Consider the following 16,218-nt stretch of genomic DNA (forward strand, 5'->3'; position numbering starts at 1 on the left):
TGCAATTTAGCTAATGCTTTTCAGAGGGCTGGACAATTAACCCCCAGATGATGATCTACAGGTCTATGGTTAACTTGTAACCTGGTATTCAAGTACCCCGAGCGCTCTGCTTTTAACTAATTCCATATTCAAAAGCCATGATTATGCAAAACTAAACTACTAATGCGTTTACACAGTTCACTGTGATGGAATTAAGCCCCTTGCCATCTTATTTCCACCAGTCCTATAGGTCTGTCAAATGCCACCTCCTCTGTGAGGCTACACCTTTTTTCCTTCAGCTAAAAGTAATCTCTCCATAATTGGAAATTTGCCCTCCCACATGGCACCAAATCTCTCCAAATCTTGAATTATAGTTATTTTCATCCTATCTTCTCCGCTGTAATAAGTGTATTGAAGAAAGGGGTTTTTTTTTTTTTTTTTACCTTAAATAGCAAACTTACAAATAAGAGGCAATGAACATGTTACATCGTCCAAGTCACCATCCTCTCTCACTCACTTGGATTTTGGCAAAAGCTTTCTAACTCTTCCCTAGATTGCACTGTCACTCTCCTACCTTGATCCTTTTGAAACCTATCAGCTCCAGTCTCTTCCTCAAAGCCCTCCACAGGTTTTCCATGTCCTCACACCACCTGCCTGATTTTGCTATCACACTGGTTTTCTTGCTATCCTAGCATGTTAAGCACCTCCTGCCTCAGATGCCTTTGCATTTGATGCTTTGTCTAGAATAGTGGATATTTGTAGAATATGGTCTAGGACACTAGATATTGTTTACCTCCTTACTTAAAACAGGTTCTCACATCTTCCATAGAGATCCTTTTTGGCCAATCTCTAGCACCCTGTTACTCTCTTTCCTTGTATTCTGTTTCAGTTGAGTGTCAGTCCTGAAAATAGAGAGCCTGGTTTGGAAAGTTGGCTTTACCACTTAGCAGGTGTAAGATTTGGGGCAAATTAATTTAACTTTTTTCTTATTTTTTTTTTAAAGATTTTTATTTATTTATTTGAGTGAGCAAGTGAAAGAGAACACAAATGGAGGTGGGGTGATGAAGGGTAGAGGAGAGAAGCAGGCTGCCCACTGAGCAGGGAGCCTGACAGGGGACTTGATCCCAGGACTTCAGGATCATGACTGAGCCGAAGGCAAACGCTTAACCGACTGAGCCACCCAGGCGCCCCTAATTAACCTTTTTCTGCCTTAGTTTCCTTATGAATAAAATGGGATCATTATATATTTATTGCTTAGGACATTGCCAATCTGATACATGGTAAGGAGTCAGTAATTTATTGCTTTTCTTCAGTATTTATCACAAACTGTTTTTCACATATTAGTCTGTCTCCTTCATTAGGGCAAGACTTTGTTTCATTGATGACTTTAGCCCTATAGCAGAGTCTTGGTATAAAGGATTTCAGTAAATTTTTGTTGAGTATGAATGAACTTATTGAATGCTTAAAAAACCATAAACAATTGAATTTTATTATTTTCTTAGACAGTTTTTCCCTAACTATGTGAATATTAATATTGGCAGATCTATGTACTATACTTTGTTGCAGGGGGAAACCTCCTTGGTCTTTAAATTCAAATGGAAAATAGGAATTAGGTGGAACAATGTGTACTTGAAAAAATCTGCTCCACCATACTGCATTATTGAACTAGAGCAGTTAATGCAAACTTAGTATGTGATAATGCCAGAGTACTAGGAGAAAAAAATGCATGAGATGATCACGTAAACTGCTTATATGGTGCCTAGCATATGATAGCTTCTAAATTAATAATCACTAACAAATTATAAGAACACTTAAAAAAGAAAATGCAATAATATAGAAGTTAAATTGTAAGTTAGATTTTGACAATGAGGGACGCCTGGGTGGCTCAGTTGTTAGGTGTCTGCCTTCGGCTCAGGTAGTGATCCCAGCGTCCTGGGATCAAGCCCCGCATCAGGCTCCCTGCTCCGCGGGAAGCCTGCTTTTCCCTCCCCCACTCCCCCTGCTTGTGTTCCCTCTCTCACTGTGTCTCTCTCTGTCAAATAAACAAATAAAATCTCTTAAAAATTAAAAAAAAAAGGATTTTGACAATGATATATACCTATGCTGGATGCAGATATAGAACATTCCCATCACTTCAAAACTATGCCCCTGGGGAGACAAATTCCATCTCCCCAAGGCAACCATGTAGTAGGCAGAATAATGAGCCACTCCCCCTCAAGATGTCCTTGCCAGAATGCCTACAACCTGAGAATATGAATATACCTTTGAATATGTTACATGGCAAAAGGGACTTTGAAGACCTCGAGATAGGGAGATTATTTTGGATTACCTGGATGGGCCTGGTGTAACCCCATGAGTCCTTAAAAGTAGAAGAGGAGAGCAGAAAAGTAGGTCAGAAGAAGATATAACAGTGGGGAAAGAAACAGGAGAGATTTGAGGTGTGAGGAGCACATGACCCACCGTTGCTGGCTGTGAAGATGGAGGAAGCCAAGGAATACAGGTGGCCTCTAGAAGCTGGGAACATGAACAATGAAACAGGGGCCTCAGTCCTACAACCACAAACACTTAATTCGGCCACCCACCTGAATTAGCAAGGAAATCGATTCTCTCCCAGAGCTTCTGGAAGAAACAGTCCTGCAGCACCTTGATTTTAGCCCAGTGAGATCCATATCAGACTGCTGATGTACAGACTGTAAGACAGTTAGTGTTAAACATCTAAGTTCGTGGTAATTTGTTATGACAGCAATAGAAAATATAAACCATTTCCTGTGCTCTATCACTATCATCTTTGTTTTTGCATTTCAGGTACATGTAATCATAAAGTATGAACTCTTTTGAGTCTGGCTGCTTTCACTTGACATAGTATTTTTGAGATTTACCTCTATTTTTGAAACAGTAATTTTTTTTTTAAACTGCTGAGTACTGTTTCATAATGAATACATTATAATTTATTTATCCATCTTCTTGTTGATGGGTATTTGGGTTGTTTCTGGTTTTTGGTTATCATGATTATGTACATTCTTGTACAAGTTTTTTTGTGACACACCTTTCCATTCCTTGGGTAAACTTGGGTAAATATCTAGCAGCAGAACTGCTGGGTCACAGGGTAGATGTATGTTTAACTTTCAAAGAAATGCAAACAGTTCTCTGAAGTGGCTGTATCATTTCATTCTCCCACTTGCACTGAGTTCCAGTTGCTCCATATCCTCACTTCACTGAACTGAGCACTTAAAATGTATTTCATTGTGTACCTTAGTGTACCTCAACAAAATAGAGAAGAAAAAAATGTAACAGAATACCATATTTGTATATGCAGAAAATATTCATCATCTGTCTCAGAAACCGTACTGTGGATAGACAAAGCACAGAAAAATTTTTGATTAAAAAATCTAATTTTACCAACATTATTTACTAGAAAATTTTCCTTCTGAAAATCACTCTAAAAATGAAATGAACATTAGTGGTTTTATAACTGAACTCAGTTTAGCACCTATGTATAATCTCTGCATATTTAACTTGCATATGAATTAAGGCTATAAAGAAATGTTTGCCTTAAAATTCTTAAATTTTAAGAATTTGTCTTAAAAATTAAAAAAATTCTGATAGAATTTTTATTATGTGAGGGGTGCTTGGGTGGCTCAGTAGGTTAAGTGGTTGCCTTTGGCTCAGGTCATGATCCTGGGATGGAGCCCCACATTGGGCTCCCTGCTCAGCAGGGAGCCTGCTTCTCCCTCTCCCTCTGCCTGCCGCTACCCCTGCTTGTGCTCACTCTAATAAATAATAAAATCTTTAAAGAATTTTTATTATGTGAGCTTTACTTATCTATTTTTCTATATATTTAAGTAATCTCTATGCCCAACATGGGGCTTGAATTCACCACCCTGAGATCAAGAGTTACATGCCCTACTGAGTAAGTCAGCCAAGTGCTGTCTTAAAATATTTTAAGACATCTAACATTGCTGAGGGGAGGTAAACTGTTACAATCTCTATACAGTACAATTTAGTGTATTTTTCAAATTTATAAATGCCCTAAATCCTTTGATTTTAAAGTTCTGCATGCTGGAATATATTCAACATATTTATTTGCACATATTCAAAATAGTATTTGTGCAAAGCTGTTCGTATCAGCAGTCTATAATAGCAAGACATTGGAACCAACCTAAAAACTGCATCAATAGGGTTACTTTGCAGCTAAGGAAAAAAAATGGGCTACTTTTTAATGTTTGGAATAATTTCTAAGTGAAAAATAATACATACATGTATTTGTATATTCATAAGATATCTGTAAGGATATACTATAAACTGACAAGTGTGGTAATTTCTAGAGAGGAGAGCTGTGTATCTGAGTGACAGGGGTGTAAAGCTTTTTGCCATTTATTCTTAAGATTTTCTTTATTTATTTGACAGAGAGAGAGACAGACAGCGAGAGAGGGAACACAAGCAGAGGGAGTGGGACAAGGAGAAGCAGGCTTCCCGCAGAGCAGGAAGCCTGATGCGGGGCTCGATCCCAGGACCCCGGGATCATGACCTGAGCCGAAGGCAGATGCTTAACGACTGAGCCACCCAGGTGCCCCACCATTTATTCTTTTTTTTTTTTTTTAAAGATTTTATTTATTTATTCATGAGAGACAGAGAGAGAGACAGAGGCAGAGGGAGAAGCAGGCTCCCCACGGCGGGGGGAGCCTGATGCGGGACTCGATCCCAGGACCCTGGGATCATGACCTGAGCTGAAGGCAGACGCTTAACCGACTGAGCCACCCAGGCGTCCCCCCACCATTTATTCTTAAATTCTGAATGATGTGACCATTAACTAGTAAAAACAAATATCTCTGCATTGATATAATAAGTATCTTAGGGGAGAATCATAATCTAAATTTAAAGGAAAACCAGAACCCTTAGAGATATCTAATTATAGCTAGCTTCATTATTCTTTTTTTTTTAAAGATTTTATTTATTTGTCTGTCAGAGAGAGAGAGAGACCTCAAGCAGGGGGAGCAGCAGGCAGAGGGAGAAGCAGGCTTCCCACAGAGCAGGGAGCCTGATGTGGGACTCGATCCCAGGACCCTGGAATCACGACCTGAGCCGAAGGCAGATGCTTAACCGACTGAGCCACCCAGGCATCCCTAGCTTCATTATCCTACTGAAATTAGGAAAGTTTAAAGTCTGATCAATTATTATGTAAAAAGAATAATAAATCTATATTATAACAGATGTAAAGTTAATTCTTTTTTTAAGATTTTATTTATTTGAGAGAGAGTGAAAGCAAGAGAGATCACAGAGGGAGAGGGAGAAGCAGACTCGCTGCTGAGCGGAGAGCCCGATGCAGGGCTCGATCCCAGGACCCTGAGATCATGACCTGAGCCAAAGGCAGCCGCTTAACTGACTGAGGCACCCCTAAAGTTAATTCTAAGTGGAAATCATGTGCTTTCCTAAATTGGTAATATGGGAAAAACAATGGCTGGAGAAAAAAAGGAAGAGGAGAGAAATTAATAAGTATGGTAAACAACCACCACCACCCTTCTTGGGGTAAATGAACTGTTAAAAAGGCCACTGTCTGCGGTATTATTTTGAACTTTAAAATATAGTTTATATCTTGGGATGCTGATTTTAATAGAAAAAAAATAGACAAATTAATGAAAGCTACCTTTGCAGGCACGTTTAGAATAACAATTCCTCAACTTTATTGAGTCCTTTTCAACTTTCAATTCATTAAGAAAATTTTTTTTCAATTCATTTCACATACATTATTCCTTTTGCTCCTCATAACCCTATAAACTTGAGCAAATTTTATTCTGGTTTTATGTACAAGGGAAAAAAAAAGATACCCAGAGAACATGATTTGCCTAAAGTCACAATGTTTGTATGAGCTAGAAACCATACCCTGGTGCTTTTTTTTTTTTTTTAAGATTTTTAAAATTTATTTATTTGACAGAGAGAGAGAGAGCGAGAGAGGGAACACAAGCAGGGGGAGTGGGAGAGGGAGAAGCAGGCTTCCCGCTGAGCAGGGAGCCCGACGTGGGACTCGATCCCAGGATCCCGGGATCATGACCTGAGCCAAAGGCAGATGCCCAACGACTGAGCCACCCAGGTGCCCCATACTCTGGTGCTTTTAATACTGGTTTCCCTACTTCCGATCTGCATCCCCTTCAGCCCCTGCCCTATGTCTCACCTTATCTCTCATTACAGTAATTTAATTTTTCTGCTGTTGTATGCCTCCTAGGAAATGACAACTTTAACAATGATGCAATATTTATTGTACCTATCTACTTAAAAATTTTTTTAACATACCAAAATTGCATTAAAACATCAATATGCAATTATTTTCCCACCACTCAAAAATTTTAATTATGTATTGAAGATTCTGGACCAGAAAATGTGTAAAGATAAGACAAAGAATATCAAAATAACTTATAACAAATTTCTAAAACCTCTCACATATTATAATTGTTAAGATAAAAATATGATTTACAATACATGTTTGCCGTTATGGTATAGTTAAAAAAATAGTACCCATACTAAAATTAATTCATCCTGCTTATCAAAATTCCTATTGTAAGAATGAAAATATTCAAATGCTTATAAACAGGTATTCAAAAATTTCTTTTGAACAACATTCTTTGGTGTTCATAAAGCTGCATATTATTATAGATCTATTTATCATACAGTTTTTTCAGACTATACATTCAGTTTAAATTGGAAATGAAAAAATATAAATTAGATATTGCTATAGAAAGTAGTTACAGGGTAGATATTTTGATTTCATGGTGCCCAAGAACTTACGGACAAGATTTACTTACTAAACTAACTACCTATTCTTTGATACTTCTTATAGATGTACATGTTCCAGAAACTTAAAAAAAAGTTATGTTTAAAGGCAGAAAACTCAAATGTGAGTTGACATTATTTATGATTCTCTCAACTGGTTGTTCCACAAAATATGGAGCTAAATGAAAAGACGAGAACCCTCTCACTGTTTGGATACCAGCCTCACAAGCAACTTGGAATGGGAAATTCATAACAAGAAATGGAATATTCTACTTCAGAGGAAGAAGACAAGTGATTGAATAACATGCACACAACTTAGTATAAGTTCTTTACCCTAATAAAGTAATTATTCATTTGCAAATATTACCAAAAGTAAAAAAATTTATTTTACAGAGTGGTTGGTTTTTGTAATACATCAATAATGTTAAACTTCCCTATTCTCACTGCTTATCTCATTTCAGTGGTTGTTTTTTCTCAAATAATTTAGTTTACATTTAAAGTGGCAATACAGCTTTCACTTAATGGATTTAAGTTATAATTAGAAACCAGTTTTATATACAGAAACTCCATAAATATAGAACTTTAATTCCTATTTTATCCTAGGGCTATGCAAAAAATTGACTAAAAATTTTTCATTTGGGTCTTTGTAATAAACATGTAAATACATTATTTACAATGGAGATGCTTTCTGACAGAAAGTAAACACACAGAAGCAATTTTGGTCTTCACTAGAATCCATCATTATATGTTCATTTTTGAAGATGATGTGATACATCATGTTCACTCAAATTTTAAGATTCCTGTTATACACATAATTCAAGTAATTATTTGACTTGTACAATTAATGCTTCATTCTGTATTTAAATATCCTTTAAGAAAGATTCCTTGATCCAATAGTAGGGAACTTCAGAATTTTTTTCAAATACAGCAAATGCTTCTGTACAATTATGTGCAATTTTCTTCCTTCTGGCAGTATTATAAATACCGAGTAATTTAGTCTTCATTGTTCATACCCCAGAGGTAATTCTCGAGTTATCTCACATGATGTAAGTACCATCTTTGTAGTATTTCATGGACTCCATTTGTTTTGTGATAGCTAGAACATCTTGAAATCCAGTACTTAGGCCAGACATATGTTGAAAGTATGCCTCTTTTTCCACTTGAATTGTTAAATTGTTTACTCCAGCATCTTTAAGTATTCCTGTAACCTGTTATCAAAACCCATACATTTTAAAGCATTTAGATTAATACATTTAGTGTATGTCTTAAATAACTGGTATTACCTATCAGGTGTTTCATAGCCACAGACAGTCAAAGATAATCCTCAAAGTAATATTTATTATTTATTTACTTGGTCAAATATTAGCTATAATCCTTTAGATGGCCAGTAAATTACTGACCTGACATTCAAAGTTGAAAAGGGAAACAGCTTTTGTTTCCAATATGGTAGGTTTAGAATAGGAATATAGGAACTGCTTTGATCCTTGCCTCCAATCACAGTGTTATACGCTGCCAGCTTGACTGTGATTATTATTAATCTAGATCTGTATTTATAATAATTTATTTCTGGATAATCGATTGGGAGCCAAGGTGGATCATAAGTAAACTTTATTACATTCACTTAAGCTTGTCATCTAAATACTAAAACTTAATTTTATTTTAACCATTTTGGGGTAGAAAACAAATCTAGATATAAAAAATAAGTTATATTATCCTTGGACAGCTAAAAGATTGATATTTTTGAATAAATGATTACTCAACCGTATGATTTATAATATGTCCCAGTTTATACATGAATTAACTCAAATGAAATTACTTTAAAAACAAAAGATTATCACCTGCTGTACTATTCTTTGTTCCAGCACATCAGATGTCACCTGTATATGAATTGTTCCTGCCACAACACTGGCTGAATGACGCCAAAAATGAGGGTCTCGGTATGATATTAATCCTTCTATTTTCTGTATCTGTCAAATAAAAGGAGAGGTGATGTAAATGGACTTAAAAGGCTAATTTGCTTAACACAAAGCAATCTTTTTGGTCCAGAAACCACTATTAAGCTGATTTTTAAAAAAGATAATAAGGAGAGCAAAGAAGTAAGAAAAGAAAGGGACAACTCGTTTGAAGTAAAGTTGCCTAAAATATTTTGAACTGGGAGCGATGTCAGGGAAGACAGCTCTGAAGAAGAAATGAATGGGGGTTACAGGTGTCTTTACACTCAATAGTTGCGTACCCATTTTCACCTCTTTAAGAGGAACTTTGCCTTTTCTAAACATTGGATACTTTCAATGGACTACTTGGTTTCCTCACGTTCACACACAATTCACATATTAATGTTTATATAAACATGTTCAAAAGATATCCTCTATGTTTTAAATGATTTTTTTTAAAGGTTTTATTTATTTATTTGGGAGAGAGAGAATGAGAGAGAGCACATGAGAGGAGGGAGGGTCAGAGGGAGTAGCACACTCCCTGTCGAGCAGGGAGCCCGATGTGGGACTCGATCCAGGGACTCCAGGATCATGACCTGAGCCAAAGGCAGTTGCTTAACCAACTGAGCCACCCAGGCGCCCTATCCTCTATGTTTTAATGATGAACTGATTAAGTAATAGATATTGCATACAATGTAACACTACATTCATTAGAAAGGTATGAGAGTGTTTATCAACATGACATAACTAAATGGGGAAAAATTAACAAAGCAGTACAAAACAGTTTTCATCATTTTTATTTTCAAATCTTTTTAAAATTTTTCTAAAGATTTTATTTATTATTTTTTTGAGAGATAAGAGTCTCCTCTGAGCAGGCAGCCCCGAGCTGGGGCTGGATCCCAGTGCCCTGGTATCATGATCTGAACTGAAGGCAGACATCTAACCAACTGAGCCACCCAGGCACCCCTATTTTCAAAATATCTTAATATAGAAAAGCACATTTTAAAAGTGCTTCTTTCCACGGGCACCTCATTGGCTCAGCTGGTAGAACATGTGAGTTCAAGCTCGACATTGGTGGCAGAGATTACTTAAATAAAAACAAAAAAAAATAAAAAATATATTTTGGAAGTTTTCCAGAATGGGCATAATTTATTTTTGAAATAAAACTTTTTTTTCCTTTTAGTAGGATGTAGGATGTAGTATTCACTAATAAGAAGGTAAGAAAACTTTACTAATTTTATTTATGAAAACAATGTAAAGATGTTATTCCTTAAATAGTCAAGATACCAACTTTTCATCAGTAGATCCTAATTTAATATGATATGGCAAGGGCGCCTGGCTGGCTTAGTTGGTTGAGTCTGCCTTTGGCTCAGGTCATGATCCCAGGGTCCTGGGATTGAGCTCTGTGTGGGGCTCCTTGCTCAGCAGGATCCTGCTTCTCCCTCTCCCTACTTCTCCCCCTGCTTGTACTCTCTTTTAAAAAAAAAAAAAAAAGGGCGCCTGGGTGGCTCAGTCGTTAAGCGTCTGCCTTCGGCTCAGGTCATGATCCCAGGGTCCTGGGATTGAGTCCCACATCGGGTTCCCTGCTCCGCTGGAAGCCTGCTTCTCCCTCTCCTACTCCCCCTGCTTGTGTTCCTGCTCTCACTATGTCTCTCTCTGTCAAATAAATAAATAAAATCTTAAAAAAAAAAAAAAAAAAGAACATGTGACTCTTGATCTTGGGGTTGTGAGTTTGAGGCCCATGTTGAGGGTAGATTATTTAAAAAGGAAAAAAAAAAGGAATCAAATTCTCTTTCTCAGGGTCATGAGTTCAAGCCCCATGTTGGGGGTAAAGCTTACTTAAAAAAAAATGAGGGGTGCTTGCCTGGCTCAGTCAGTAAAACCTGTGACTCTTGATCTCAGGGTTGTGGGTTTGAGCCCCACGCTGGGTGCAGAGATTACTTAAAAATAAAATTAAAAAAAAATTTATTTATTTTTGGGCATCCGGGTGGCTTAGTTGGTTGGGTGTCTGCCTTTGGCTCGGGTCATGATCCCGGGGTCCTGGGATCGAGTCCCACACTGGGCTCCCTGCTCACTGGGGTGTCTGCTCCTCCTTCTCCCTCTGCCCACCTTCCCCCCGACCCGCTTGTGCTCTCTCTCTCAAATAAATAAATAAAATCTAAAAAAATTTTATTTTAGAGAGCAAGACAACAAGAGAGTGGACACACTAGTGCGGGGAGGGGCAGAAGAGGCAGAGAGAATCTTAAGCAGATTCCCCACTGAGTGCACAGACTGATGCGGGACTCAATCCCAGGAACCTGAGATTATGACCTGACTGAAATCAAGAGTCGGAGGCTTAACCAACTGAACCACCCAGGTGCCCCTTAAATATAAAATCTTTTTTACAAAAATATTATTTGAGAGAGCAAGCGAGTGAGAGAGAAGTAGGGAGGAGAGGGAGAAGCAGACTCCCTGCTGAGCAAGGAGCCTGATGTGGGACTCGATCTCAGGACCCTGAGATCATGACCTGAGCTAAAGGCAGGCACTTAACCAACTGAGCCACCCAGGCGCCCCTTAAATATAAAATCTTAAAAAAAAAAAAAAAAAAGATATGGTAGACCACAAGCTGAAAAACATTTATTTTGTATTTGTTTTTTCTATGAATTGCCGGTTTATATTCTTAGTCCATATTCCTACAAGACTTTTTTTTTTTTTAAGATTTTATTTATTTAGGGGCGCCTGGGTGGCTCGGTTGGTTGGGCAACTGCCTTCGGCTCAGGTCATGATCCTGGAGTCCCAGGATCGAGTCCCACATAGGGCTCCCTGCTCGGCGGGGAGTCTGCTTCTCCCTCTGACCCTCTCTCCTCTCGTGCTCTCTCTCACTCTCTCTCTCTTAAATAAATATCTTTAAAAAAACTATAAAAAAAAAGATTTTATTTATTTATTTGAGAGAGAGACACAGCAAGAGAGGAAACACAAGCAGGGGGAGTGGGAAAGGGAGAAGCAGGCTTCCCGCTAAGCAGGAAGTCCGATGCGGGGCTCGATCCCAGGACCCTGGGATCATGACCTGAGCCGAAGGCATATGCTTAACGACTGAGCCACCCAGGTGCCCCAAGACTCTTTTTCTTAATTTAAAAAAATTATTTTGGATAGTAAGTCTCTGCCTGTTTATATGTGCTGCAAATATTTTCCCCTTGTCTGCCTTTTCTTTTTCTCCCGAGTTCTATTTCTATTCCTGTATTCAAATATTTTCCCCCATTTATGTTCAAAAGCTATTACAAGAGTTTTGAAAATTACATTTAATGTTTCAGAAGAAACTTGCTCAGGTTTGCAGGTTCTTTATCTTTCCATTAAAAGATGGAAAAAAGGCATCCTTGCCATGCTTCACATTTGATTAGTTGCTTCTATATTAATGCATAAAAGCTTTGGAACAAATTGGTCTCAAACAGGGGCAGTTCACGTCAGAAAAAATTAGAATATGAGCTAATATTCAATTTTCTACATTCACAATGCCTGAGAAAGCATTCTGATTATTGCAAAAGTTTACTTAACAAAAAAGTTCAATATGAAAATGCACATGACCTGATTTTTATATTGTAGTAAAACAGGTGCTTTGGAGAGAGGACATGTGGAAGCAGTTGATTTCTTCCAGAGTACACACCCATTGTTTATACTTGTTCCAAGACTTCTAACATGATACCATTTCCTCATATTACAACCATTCCAATCTTGTTCTGTGGCCCACTAGTTGCCATTTCCACACATTCATCGTGTATCACAAGACTGACAAAGGGATTGAACCCCTGCAATATTCCTTGGATGTGTCCGCCACCATTTAATTTCAGTGATAATTTCTGGTCCATAAATTGTTTCAACTTGGGAGTGGGTGAGCTTTGCTCATGGTGTCCACTCTGCAAGCTCAAAGATCTGTTTTTTGTTTTTTTTTTTAAAGATTTTATTTATTTGACAGAGAGAGACACAGCGAGAGGAAACACAAGCAGGGGGAGTAGGAGAGGGAGGAACAGGCTTCCCACTGAGCAGGGAGCCTGATGTGGGGCTCGATCCATGACCCTGGGATCATGACCTGAGCCAAAGGCAGCCGCTTAACTGACTGAGCCACCCAGGCACCCCGATCTGTATTTATTTGTTAGTGGAGTCTTCTGCTGATGGATAATTTTCAATTGCTCTTATCTCTAGATATTCTTCCTTCCTTTTTGGCTTCTAGGTGTTTTTTTTGGTTTTGTTTGTTTTTTAAGATTTTATTTATTTGAGAGAGAGAGAGACAGAGGGAGAAGCAGGCCCCTCACTGAGCAGGGAGTGCGACGTGGGGCTTGAGCCCAAGACTCTGGGATCGTGACCTGAACCGAAGGCAGATGCTTAACCGACTGAGCCACCCACGTGCTGTACCCCCTTCCTTCCCCCGCCCCTGCTGCTTTTTTTTCTTTAAAAATATTTTTTTTTTTTTTGAGAGAGAGAGCATGCGCATGAGTGGGGGTGGGGTGGCACAGAGGAAGAGGCAGACTCTCTCCTGAGCAGGGAGCCTGACAAGCGGCTTGATCCCAGGACCCTGAAATCACCACCCAAGCTGAAGACAGACGCTTAAACAATTGAGCCACCCAGGTGCCCTTTGGCTTCTAGTTTCAATTCAAGCTTATTAAAAAAGGCTTTCTCTACCTCTGTAGAGAAATATACTAAAAATATTCTTCTATTTTATTTTAGTAGTTTTGTTATTTTTTATCATTTACATATTTAGTCCACTGGAAATATGTTTTGATATTTGATGGTAAAGAGATATAGCTTTTCTTTTCCACCAAGTGGAAATATTAATTAGGCCCACCCTTTCTCCCCACTGATCTGAAATGCCATCTTTGCTACATACTGAATTCCATAAATTCCTGGGTCTGTTTCTGCACAACCAATTTTCTAAAAATTGATTTTTGTGTTTACTGTTGTGCAAGAATAAAACTGTTAGTTGTGTTAGTTAATTCTGTAACTTTATAATCACGGAATGGGATCCTATTAGTTAATTCTGTAATTTTTGTATTTTTTTTGTTGTTTATTCTCAAGCATTAACTTTTCCAAATAAGTTTCTAAGTAATACTGGATTACCTAGTCTCCCCCAAAACAAAACAACCAAAAGAAAAGAATCTCAGGAGAGGCAACTGCACTGAGATTTAAATGAAAGAAATACAACTTCACAATACAGTTTCCCATCCAAGAAAAATCTCTCCATTTATTCACTCCCTATTTTATACGTTATTTATTCATTTATTTTTGAAAAAGAGTGTGTGCGCACACACAAGTTGGGGGGGGTGGGCAGAGGGAGAGGAACCGAGAATGTTAGGCAGCCTCCATGTGGATGCAGGGCTTGATCTCATGACCCTGAGACCATGACCTGAGCTGAAATCAAGAGTCAGATGCTTAACTGACTGAGCCACCGAGGTGCCCCTTTTTATGTCCAAAACTGTATTTTCTTAATTCATATTTTGCACATTTCTAGTTGGGTCAACTTACTCAATTTCAAATGCTATTTTATTTATTTATTATATTTTCAAATTCTATTTTAAAAGGAAAAAATACAGTGAAGAAATTACACACAGTACCTTTTCTAAAGCAACATGTAGTTCTTTTTCATATTCTGGTGGCAGTCTCAAAAGTAGAACCTGACAGGCATCTTTAATCAGTGGAACAACACTGAGAAATATTAATACAGCAATAAAGAGAGAACAGAGGGGATCAGCAATGAACCATCCAAACTGCTCTATAAGAACTGTGGATACGATCACACCAATACTGCCAAGTGTGTCTGCCAAAACATGTAGAAATACACCTACAAGTAAAATATGAAAACATTAAAAATTAAAGCACATCTAATTTAGTTCTTTTATCCATTTTATAAATATTACTGGGTACCTACTATGCACCTAATTCTGCTAGGGGATAGTACTTAAAAACAAAAAAACCATGGTCACTGCTCTCAAAGAATTCACAGCACAGTGGTAAAAAGGGAAAGATACAGGCAACTATAGCACAGAGTGGTGAGTTTTATGATGGTGTGGTTTTCCTAGAAATCACACGAGCCAAGTTTTGACATTATCCAAATTAAGCAATCACAATAAATAATTCAACACAATAAGTGATAAATAATTCCCCTATATATTTTACAGTACAATAAAAATTTCCTGGTTCTTTTGTAGTGAAAGTTCATAATGACACAGTATTTCCCTTCCAAATAATATTCATGCAAATGTTACTATGAAAAAGACTCTATAATACAATAATCTGTTTAAAAATTGACATTTATGAACAAATGTGAGCATTTTCTACAGCAGATGACTTCAGACATTTTTTTAGCAGCAGACTGTTTTTCAAAAATACAACTGTACCAGAAGCCTAATATTTAATACAAATAAGACAGTGTCAATTCAGAACACAGTTGAAAAGTAGGGCAGTATTTGGCAAGGACTCACCCCTCATGTTAGCATTCATGCCTCTGCCTGCAAATCCGTGGCTGTGACCATGCCCATGGTCACTGTGTCCATGCGTATGGTGGGAATGACTGTGATCAGATGAATGACAGATTCCCTGAGAAGCTCCATGGTTATGGTTATGGGCATGGCTAAAGGCACAGATACCAATAAGGTTTACTATCAGCCCTCCAACTGAGACTGGCTAGTAAAAGGAGAAAAGAAAACCTTTAAATTTGTAATTTTAAAAGTACATTTGTTATTTAAAAGTTACTATATATCTAAATATGTTTTTCTGTTTACAGTTTTCAAAGTATTTTTGTAAAACCTAAGTTCAGTAAGGAAATCCAAAATTTTTAAAAAGATTTTAGAATATTTTAGAAGAAACATTTTAACTTTCAAATAGCAAAGTTTTGACAAGTAGAGGAATTTGGGCTTGCTTTAATCAAGTGAAGAACAAGTACTTGGTTCATGGTTTATGAATAAGTTATGCTAGAGTTTTGTTTTATTTAAATAAAATTTGAAAGTACTGCTTACTACAGCAAGTATGCACTGTAGCTGAAATCTCATTTATATTTCGGTTTGTAAGGCAATGATTATAATTTACTAACTAGTGGATTACAAATACATATAATCTTATTGCGTTTCTTAAAATATAGTAAAATTTCCCAAAGTAAAAAAACATGTAATGGAAAAACAAACATATAATAGTAACCTTTCACCTTTTTTTTTTTAAAACAAAGTGAATGGAATTATCTTGATTTAATAATGCCACATAACACCCCAAAGGATAAACAAAGTTACTTACCCTTGATTATCCTCTCTTACAAAATGATTTTGGATGGTTCAGGGTGTTACTTAACTTACATATATTAAAATTTCTCCTTTAGAGAAATCCACTTGATTTATAAAAATAATATATAAAAATAATGGGGACAGATAATTCTAATTCATTTCCAAAGTTTATTTTTTAATTTTTTTAAAGATTTTATTTATTTATTTGACAGAGAGAGAGATAGCAAGAGAGGGAACACAAGCAGGGGGAATGGGAGAGGGAGAAGCAGGCCTCCCACAGAGCAGGGAGCCCGATGCGGGGC

General features: G+C 37.3%; 1 protein-coding gene across 1 annotated transcript in view; it reads right to left on the reverse strand.

Moving 5' to 3' along the window:
- Positions 1–5,636: 5,636 nt before the first annotated feature.
- The window catches only part of SLC30A5 (solute carrier family 30 member 5), a 36,179-nt gene continuing 25,597 nt past the window's right edge, over positions 5,637–16,218 (reverse strand). The window contains exons 13-16 of the mRNA XM_006738847.3: positions 15,125–15,326; positions 14,258–14,484; positions 8,583–8,711; positions 5,637–7,952 (exon numbers count right to left, since the gene is read on the reverse strand). Coding sequence (XP_006738910.2) covers positions 7,782–7,952; positions 8,583–8,711; positions 14,258–14,484; positions 15,125–15,326 — 729 coding nt within the window. The 3' untranslated portion in view covers positions 5,637–7,781. The remainder of the gene's footprint in view (positions 7,953–8,582; positions 8,712–14,257; positions 14,485–15,124; positions 15,327–16,218) is intronic.

Source organism: Leptonychotes weddellii, chromosome 7, assembly GCF_054177405.1.
Source record: "Leptonychotes weddellii isolate Sample4059 chromosome 7, ASM5417740v2, whole genome shotgun sequence".
NCBI classification, from domain to species: domain Eukaryota; kingdom Metazoa; phylum Chordata; class Mammalia; order Carnivora; family Phocidae; genus Leptonychotes; species Leptonychotes weddellii.